Source organism: Arvicola amphibius, chromosome 7 (genome assembly GCF_903992535.2).
Source record: "Arvicola amphibius chromosome 7, mArvAmp1.2, whole genome shotgun sequence".
Classification (NCBI taxonomy): domain Eukaryota; kingdom Metazoa; phylum Chordata; class Mammalia; order Rodentia; family Cricetidae; genus Arvicola; species Arvicola amphibius.
In genome coordinates, this window is record NC_052053.1 from 78,424,403 (window position 1) to 78,433,519 (window position 9,117).

At 53.7% G+C, this 9,117-nt stretch overlaps 1 protein-coding gene across 3 annotated transcripts in view; it reads left to right on the forward strand.

The window, feature by feature from the left end:
- Positions 1-8,599, forward strand: part of Itpk1 (inositol-tetrakisphosphate 1-kinase) — a 137,442-nt gene extending 128,843 nt beyond the window's left edge. For all 3 annotated transcript variants that reach the window (XM_038337609.1, XM_038337611.2, XM_038337610.1), the window contains 2 exons: positions 2,334-2,496; positions 6,702-8,599. In XM_038337609.1, coding sequence (XP_038193537.1) covers positions 2,334-2,496; positions 6,702-7,060 — 522 coding nt within the window. In that variant the 3' untranslated portion in view covers positions 7,061-8,599. The remainder of the gene's footprint in view (positions 1-2,333; positions 2,497-6,701) is intronic.
- The last annotated feature ends 518 nt before the right edge of the window (positions 8,600-9,117 follow it).

Below are 9,117 nucleotides of genomic sequence, written 5' to 3' on the forward strand. Positions count from 1 at the left end.
TCTGCCCCAATGCTGGGATTAAAGTTACGCATCACTACACCCAATGTTTTCTGTTCTTTTTACATTGAGATAAAAATCCACATGTGTAAATATTTTAAAGGTTTATTTGGAAAGATTTAATTATTTTTATTGTATGTTTATGAGTGTTTTGCCTGCATGTATGTCTGTGCATGATATACACGTAGTGTCTACAGACACGAGAAGAAGGCATCGGATCCCAGGGGGTGCTGGCAACCAAATCCATTTCCTCTGTAAGAGCAGCCAGTGCTCTTAACTGCTGAACCATCTCTCCAGCCCCTAAGTGACCAATTTAATAGCAAGAGTCACACTCCCAATACCATATGGACACACCTATATTTCCAAATCATTTTCCTCGCTTGTTCCCATGAACACTCAGTCCCCATTCCTCCCAACCCAGCCCCTGGCCACCTTGGGTCTGACCTCCATCTGCATGGATTCAAACTGTGCTGGGCATTTTGTATACGCGGGATCCTGGCTGGTTCCTGTCACTCAGCACAGTGAAGTGGAAGAACTCCAGACCCTTGTAAGGACAAACCACGTTTCTCTGCGTGGAAAGCTACAGTCGGTTCATTTGTCGACTAGTGGGTATTTAGGCTATCTGGAACCTTTGGCCCCTGGACAAGTGCTGCAGTTACAGTTCAAGGGGCTGTTTGAGTGCCCCTTTTAGCCCTAAATAGACTGAGGCCTAAGGTGTTCTGTGCTTAACCTACCTTCCTCCTTCCCTTCCTTCCTTCCTTCCTTCCTTCCTTCCTTCCTTCCTTCCTTCCTTCCTTCCTTCCCTCCCTCCCTCCCTCCCTCCCTCCCTCCCTCCCTCCCTCCCTCTCTCTCTCTCTCTCTCTCTCTCTCTTTCTTTCTTTCGATTTTTGAGACAGGATTTTTCTATGTAGCCCTGGCTGTCCTGGAACGTAGACCAGGCTGGCCTTGAACTCACAGAGATCCACCTGCCTCTGTCTTCCGAGTGCTGGGATTAAAGGTGTGCGTCACTACCGCCCGATTTAAAAATTTCTTTTCCGATTCATGGGCTTTTGTGTGCGGAGGTCAGAGGACAGTTTTCAGGAGTCAGTGCTCTGTTTCGTCCATGTGGGTCCCGGGGGTCAGACTCAGGTCACCAGGATTGGTACACAAGATTTTACCTGCTGAGCCACCTCTCCGGCCCAGTGCACTTAAAGCTTTCGGCACAGTTTTGTTCTTCACTTGGGCTTAAGCCCACCCCATCCCCCAGAACTCAGTACTTACTGGCAGATAGTGTGCACACTATTGTGAGTAACTTCGACAGGAGGCCCTGTAGTCTGTGTCCTTGTGTTCAGGAGCCACATCTCCTCACAGCCAGACCTGTGGAGTCCCCTCCCTGGTACCCCTTCTAGCAGTTCTAAGATGGAGGCCTGATCAATCCCATTGTACAGATATGCAAATAGAGGCACAGGCCTGATACTTTCTCCAAGTCCATAGAACTGAGAAATCTCTGATGGGATTTTAAATCCATACCCTTACCCTGCGGTCCCTCCCTGGGCCTTCTCTTCCTCAGAGGCCCTGGCCGACAGCTGTATGTGAGGACACATACCTTTCCCAGGCCATCCATACCAGAGCAGAAAATGTGTGACTCTGGAGGTGTCGTGGGCAGGGCAGGCCAACTTGGACTAGAGGCCTGTGGAGAACTTTGCAGGAAGCTGGGCTTAGAGTCAGGCAAGAGCATCTGCCAGCAGCGTCTTTGGGAGAGCGCTGGTCACGTGGGATGGGATGCTGTTTGCAGGTACTTAGGTCATCACAGCTGGGAAGAGAAAAGCACACACATGGCTGCTTGGGTTCCCTAGGCCCTCAGCCTCACTCCTATAGGATGCCAGCAAAGATGGTGCGGTACCGTGGTGCTGGTCAGTACACCTGTGCCCCTTCTCTCCCTGACTGGCTGCTAGTTTTCTCTGCCTTCAAGCTCTGGCCCAGTGCTCTCTTCACCTCTGTCTGCTTCTGTAACAGTCCATCACCTTTCTCGCTTCCCATAGGACTGGGTTTTCAAAACCGAAAATCTGGATCCAAATCCTGCCCTGTACGTCTAGCTTCTGTGAACCTGGACCAGCCCCTGGCCCCCTATACTGATACCAGCCTCAGTAGTGCGTGAGCACTAAGCGCCCTGCTTCATACACTGGCCATAAGCACCCTTATATAGAGTCCTTGGTCTTCCAGACCCTGGCAGGCTTGGCCATGGTGGGTTGGTCCCACCCCCTGGTCAGAAGGACAATAGGTCCTCTCATGAGAGGGGACTACACCTTTGTGTGATATCTTAGCCCCGGAAGCCTTACTTGTGTCTGTATTGGCAGCTGGACAAGATTGAGGGTGTGTTCGAACGGCCCAGTGATGAGGTCATCCGGGAACTGTCACGGGCACTGCGGCAGGCTCTGGGAGTGTCACTCTTTGGAATTGATATCATCATTAACAACCAAACCGGGCAGCACGCTGTCATTGACGTCAACGCCTTCCCAGGTGAGCAACAGGGCAAGGTGACCCTGCGCTGGTGATCCCCTGGCTACCTGGTGTCTTCAGGGGGTGGGAAGTGAGTCAGCTTGATTGGAGATGGGAGAGCCCCTCTTCATTCTGTGGTCTAGAGCAAGTGCTACCCTTTTGCAGTCTCGGCTCTTAAGATGCTGAGATCAGTGAAGCCCTGGATGGCTAACTGTGGGGGTACGCCACACCCAAGCACCCCACAACACTGTATTCTCTCACCCCAATCTTTCGATCCTATCATCAGCCTTAGCTGGGGCTGGCCTAATCAGCCCATCCCATTGGCCCTACTAGACCCAAAGGAGTAAAAGGAACTTGGAAAAGACTCAACCCCCTATCATTCACGGGTAGGGAAATGGAGGCCCCTCCAGTGGAAGCATTCTTCTGACGTCACACAGTGTGTAATGGCAGGGCCAGCCCCTCCTGGGCAGGTGCTGCTTCCAGTGTCCTGAACTGCGAGGCTGAGATCCAGGCCCAAGCCTTGCCACGGCATTCCCCGCTATAGTGCCTGCCGCCACAAAGACCGCCACTCTCCATCCCCTCCCTGCTCTCTGCTGGAGCCTCACCCCACTGAGTATCTCTTAGTCTCCAGTCAGTCAGGGGCCCTGGGGAATAATACCAACCGAGCCCTATTCGAGAACCATTGGGCTAGCAGGGAGAGCGGGTATAAAGTCCACAGCTAGCGCTCACAAGCACCTGTGTGTCCTGGAGACCCTAAGACCGGTGGCCCGTGCATCATCGCTGCAGCTGAGAGGTGTAGAAGTCTGCCAGCACTTGGGAGGCTAAGGCAGGAGAATTGCCATGAGTTTAAAGCCATACAGAGCTACATAATAAGACCTTGTCCTGGAATCCTGGGGTGGGGGTTGGGGATCGGATGAAAAAGACTTGGAGTCTAGCTTTGGGTCTCCATGGCCCCAGAGCAGGGCCATGTACTTCTCCAGACCCAGGTATCCCTGCCTCGGGCTGGCCCTACGCTCTCAGCTCATACCCACTTCCACCCCTCCAGCCTCCTGAGTAGCTGGCAATGTGGTGTTCCTGGCTATTCTTCATTTTCTTGATGTGGAGGAATAGCAAGCTCCCCCTTACTGCCCAGGGGTGTGAGTGACCAGGAGGCTACCACACCAAACCCCGGGCATCCTGGGTACTCAGTGCCTTTGTTCCTTTCACTGCTCAGAGAGTACATGAGCCACTCCACGGCATAACAGTTCGCAGCAGGAAGCTAGGGACCCCAAAGAGCCCAACAGCTCCATCTGTCATTCAGCTGGCATCTGCCAGAGGCTACATGTCCTGCTCTCAGCCCTCACACCACAGTTGGGAGGAAGAAGATGGACAGTGGAGCCACTGGTGACCACTCTGTCGTGTATGGATGCCCGAGAGTTCCTCAAAGGGAAGGAACCAACACTGGAGGTGGACCAGCTTGGGTACCAGGAGGGGTGAAATGGGACCGGACAGGATCAGAGCGGAGCCTCTGAGGCCTGGGTCTAGCCATCATACTCAGACCCAGCCCATTGAGTTTCTCAGCTTGTGGGTGGAGGCAGTGGAACCTTTGAGGAAAGCTAGGGTATAGAGTGAGGGGCTTGCTGTGTCGGGAGCATCATAAAGATGAAGTGAAGATGTGGGGTGATCCAAGAGCACACACGGCTCACTAATGGGTTGAGGGTGGGTGACAGGGCCCCTGAAAAAGCCTTGGGAGGAGGGGATACACTCTTCCACTAGTGATGGGCAGCCCCTCCCAGCTCAAAAAATTAAATGTATCATAAAGGCAGGAGAGCCTCTACCGTTTTCAGGGAGACAGCCACCGAGAGCCAGTGTGAATACAGTCTTCTGCCAGGGGACCCTAGGGCTGGGTTGTTCCAGTGGAATGGGGCACCGGGGTGGGTCTGTGACCACCAGTTTGATGGTGAGCCTGATGCTGAGGGATGGCTGAAGGGTCCTATTGTCCCAGGGGCCTCAGGCAAAGAGAAGCTGGTGTCTGGGAGGTGACTCGGTTTACCATCCAAGGTGTAGAACCAGCCCTCTGGGCCCAGCAGAAGTACGGGCTTGGTCCTGCTTCTTCTCGGGAAGCATGTGGGGCACCGGGGTAGGTGGAAGCTCTGTCGGAATACCCAGCTTGGGAGATGAGGAAACCTGAGTGGCAGAAGCAGCCTGTGCTACTGGCCCTGCCGTGTTCTGTGGCACGAGAGAGCTACTGTGAGCTCTGCTTGCCCATGAGAGGTGATGCTGGGAGCTAAAGAACCATGCATCCATGGTTACAGTCCCCACAGGACTGGGACTCATTAGCCCAGAGCCTTCACACCGACCCTAAGGCCTTTGATGTCTTAGAACCCCAGGGTTCCGATCTTGGCCCACTTCTTCACTCTGCAATGGTCTAGACAATCTTCCTTCAGCCCCCACTTCGCTTCTGTACGAGTGGGAGCATTTCTTATGTAGCAGACAAATAGGTTTGCCTGATGTTGGGCATGGAGCTGGCACCCTGCCCTGCTAGTTTTCACCTCCCAGGCTGGCAAACGCCAACCTACCTCAGCCTGTTTATCACAGGCCCCCAAGGAAGTGGCTGTTGTCCTCTGGGACATTTCCTCTCACTCACTGATCTAGTCTACCTGGTCCCCTGGGCTTCATCCGGGAGCAAAAGCAGAGTGGTTACCAGGGAGCAGCCTTCTCCGTTTCTTAGCAACTCGACTGGGTCCTGGTTTCCCCTCCCTGTATCATACCTAGCCCCATGTCTGCCCTGCCCTTCACCCTCATTTCCAGAGCTAGCGGCATACTGAGTCCCACAGTGGGGTCTCTGGGTACTAGGTATTAAACACATAGATAAGATCAGAGGATCGCATCACAGTTCTATCATGTAGAAGCTTTGTAACCTGGGGCCTCACAGAGCCTCCAGGTCCCCTGTAAGATGGGCTGAGGAGCATGGGCAGTGAGCCAAGGACCATGAAGCTCATAGCCCAGTGATTGGCACTCTGACACTCTGGGAACACCAGCACAGAAGTGTTGCCATCTTCCCCTTCATGGTTGGCACTCCTTCATCTCCTGTCTACTGGAGACAGAGTTGTGAAGATGGCATTGACATGTGTAATGATGTACCGTGCCAGCCGCTTTGTTAGCTTCACCATGAGTGCCCTTGCTTCGGGCTTCCTCAAAACCACAGGGTGGTTTGCCAAATGACACAAGATAGCCCAGGGGCCTGGGGACCAAATCCTCACCCCGAATCTGAAGCCTGCTGGGTAATTCCTGGAGTCTCTTCTCGCATTTGTGTTTGCAGTGTGCACACGTGTGTGCACACGTGTGTGTGTGAAAGTGTTACCATAAGTTACCATAAGTTTCTATGCCAGAGACGGTGGTCTTGGCAGTCTGTTCCTAGGTGCTGGTCCTTGGAGTCTGGGGAACAGATTTGGTTTGGGCTGTGGCTTCTGGCTCAGACCCACCCAGTTCTAGTCCTCCTGTGAGAGCTGGCCTCCCTGTGTTTGTGTGCACAAAAAAGTTGAGCCTCCAGATAGGTCACAGTGACCAGGACCCAGGTCTGAGGCCAGACTGAAGTTGATCAGTAAGCGCATGAGGAATACGTTCTGGCATTGCCGTCTGACTGCATCATGTCAGTGTTGACTGGTTATGTTCCTTCGTTTTCCGTTACTGGAACAAAATGGCCAAGATGATCAGCTTAAAGAGGAAAGGTTATTTTGGTTATTTGGGTTTTGAAGGTTTCGGTCCATGATGATTTCTCCCCATTGATTTGTGCCTGTGACAGGGCAGATATATGGGAAGTACTGGCAGAGGCCACTGGTTACCTGAGGGGAGAGAAAGTGTGTCTGAAATGACTAGCCGGTCTCCTTAGCGGGCTCTTCCAATTCCTCCCAGCAGCTCCTTGAGCTAACGACAAACATTTTAACACATGGACTTTGGAACGCACACTACTTACCCAAACTATAGCAGTGGGTAAGCCAGGGCAATGCCCAACAAAAACAAGATTCATCTTTATCAGCTGGAGCTGCGGAATTTCACACTCAGGGATTAGACAGTGGTCAAGGGCCAGCCTTGAGGACCGTGTGTGCCAGGCTCTGTGGCTCCCACCACTCTGCGATACTGAAAATGCCCCCCGAGTCCCAGGAGCCCGTCCGTTCCGTTACTTCTGCTTCTGTCTCCTCTCATAGTCCCTGGCTAATGCCCAGTACCTTCTGTCTCCCCTCCAGGCTATGAGGGTGTGAGCGAGTTCTTTACCGACCTCCTGAACCACATTGCCACAGTCCTGCAAGGCCAGAGCACAGGCGGAGCTGCCATGGAGGAAGTGGCCCCGCTGAGGCACAACAGGCTTCTGGCGGAACAGGCGGGCAGCCTGGCTGGTGAGCGGACGTGCAGTGCCAGCCCTGGCTGCTGTGGCAGCATAAAGGGCCAGGACACAGCCTGGAAGACTGAGACCGAAGCAGGCAACATGGGCGCCGGTGGCTCCGCCAAGCTGCCGCATCAGAGACTTGGCTGCACCACCGGTGTGTCACCCAGCTTCCAGCAGCACTGTGTGGCCTCCCTGGCCACTAAGGCATCTTCACAGTAGTCACAGAGCCCAGGACCCAGAGGGGCGGCGCAGAGCGTGGAACACACTCACTGGGCCAGCAGCTCCGAACGGGAACACTACTAAGAATTCCCAGTGATCTGATGCTTCTCTGTTTTAAATTTTTACCTGATTTTCTGATGTTATGATCGGAATGAGAGGGGGGAGACAGAGCAGAGCACCAAGTGGTCCAGCGTCGAGGATGCCGCCTGAGTCCTGTGCAGATCTCCTCACTGAGTTTACACACGCTTGTGTTCTCAACACTAGGTCTGAATGTGAAGTGGGGTGTGTGCATGTGTGTGTGGTTGTCATGCAAGTGTGTGTGTGTGCATGTCTGTCTGTCTTCATGGCTGCTGTGTGGGCCAGGCTTCCAGGCACCCTGGAAGGAGCCCATATCGGGCCAGGCTGTTGCAGCTAAGCAGGCAAAAGGATGAATGTTTCCCCCATTCCTCCCCTCTCCACATCTGCCCACACCGACCTCACCGTCCTCCTTTCCCAGATGTGGTCTTCTCCAAAGCTAACCCTTGCCCTTGTGCAGCTGACCCTTCTTCTCCAAAGCCAGGGGAGCAGTTGACCCTTTGGGAGCTCTGTACTGGGGGTCTGGGCTGTGGGAAGGGAAAGAAGCCTCCAGTGGGTGGAGCCAAAGCCCCCTAACTATTGCCAGTCTTTACTGACTCTGTAGAATACACCAGGCTACTATACTCTCCAGCCTAGCTCTATTGCTCGCCGGGACCCAGGAAGGAGGCTACCTAGCTAGGAGTCCAGGGATCTGTCGGGACCCAGGGTTTGTGCTGGGACTTTGAACAAATCATTCCACGACTCTCCAGGCCTCCACCTCCTCATCTCTTCGAGGTGGCTCCTGAGACAGGAAACTGAAGAGCTGACCTAGTGTTCTAGCCCACGAGGATGCCTGCTTTTCCATGCCATCAGCTGGGTCCCTCTTTCCAGATGAGAGGAGGCCGTCGCTAGGGCTGCTCCTATACACACACACCAGCCCCTCCTGGTACAGCAAGGCCCAGCCCAACCCTGCTGTGTCCACGGCAAGTCCCTTGCACCGAGCACTAGGCAAGCCCCCAAGGGAGCAGTGCCCCACTTCAGACTCACTCTGTACCCACAGCAGCTGGCAGACTACCCACTGGCCCCAGAGCCCACAGGAAAGGACACCTGTGGAGCCCTGGATGATCAGCCCAGGGCCCCCCAAGGGTGATCTTGTGTCTTAAGATATCAGCTCACTTTGCAAAGAGAACTAGGCCTTTGGATTGTCCTTAGGTCCAGATAAGATGGAGGACACTAGAAGTACCCTGCAGCCCTGGGGAGGCGACCAAGTAGGGCCACGGTGGAGCATCCTTCGGGTGAGGAGGGGCTGGTTGGCTTTCTTGGGAACGGAACCCCAGAACTAACCACGTTTACAGGACCTGAGTGTTGAGCCTGATGATGTCTGTATGTTGCCTTCCCAGGCCTGCCTCTCAATACGGGGGTGGGAAGTGTGGCCGGCTCTCGCACTGCTTTGTCTCCAGAATAAACTACTGAGATCAAACTACATTTCATACGTGGTCACAGTCATTAAAGAAAATATGTTTGGTAAGATATGTTGGCACTTCAGCCTTCAGAACAGACGGCGTGTAGACAAGTTTTCCGTTCCTGGAGCTCCTCCTTCAGGGTCACACATTTGGCGGTGTGGCATCTTCCACAGGTCTCTGCAGGTACTGAGGACAGTTACACTTTTCCAGAAGCAGAGATGGGAGCAGGGACTTGGGGCTACATTCTTGCAGGTGCTTTAATGACCCAGAAATGTGACTTTCCCCCAACATGACACTGGAGAACACTAGCTGCTGGTGTCCATCCTCACTGAGAGAGATGAGTGGGTCTGGGGCAAGGTCATTGCTGGTTCACAGAAGTGTCTAGATTTGCCACACACTGGGTAGGCTAGCCTGCAGAACTGGATCCACTGAATCCTCAAATTATTTAGGGTGCTATCCTGAGCGTGAGCCCCATCCGTGGAGGAAAAAACCACCCTGAGCGTCTCTCTGAGGCTGCTCAGATAGCTCTATTGAGTCAAA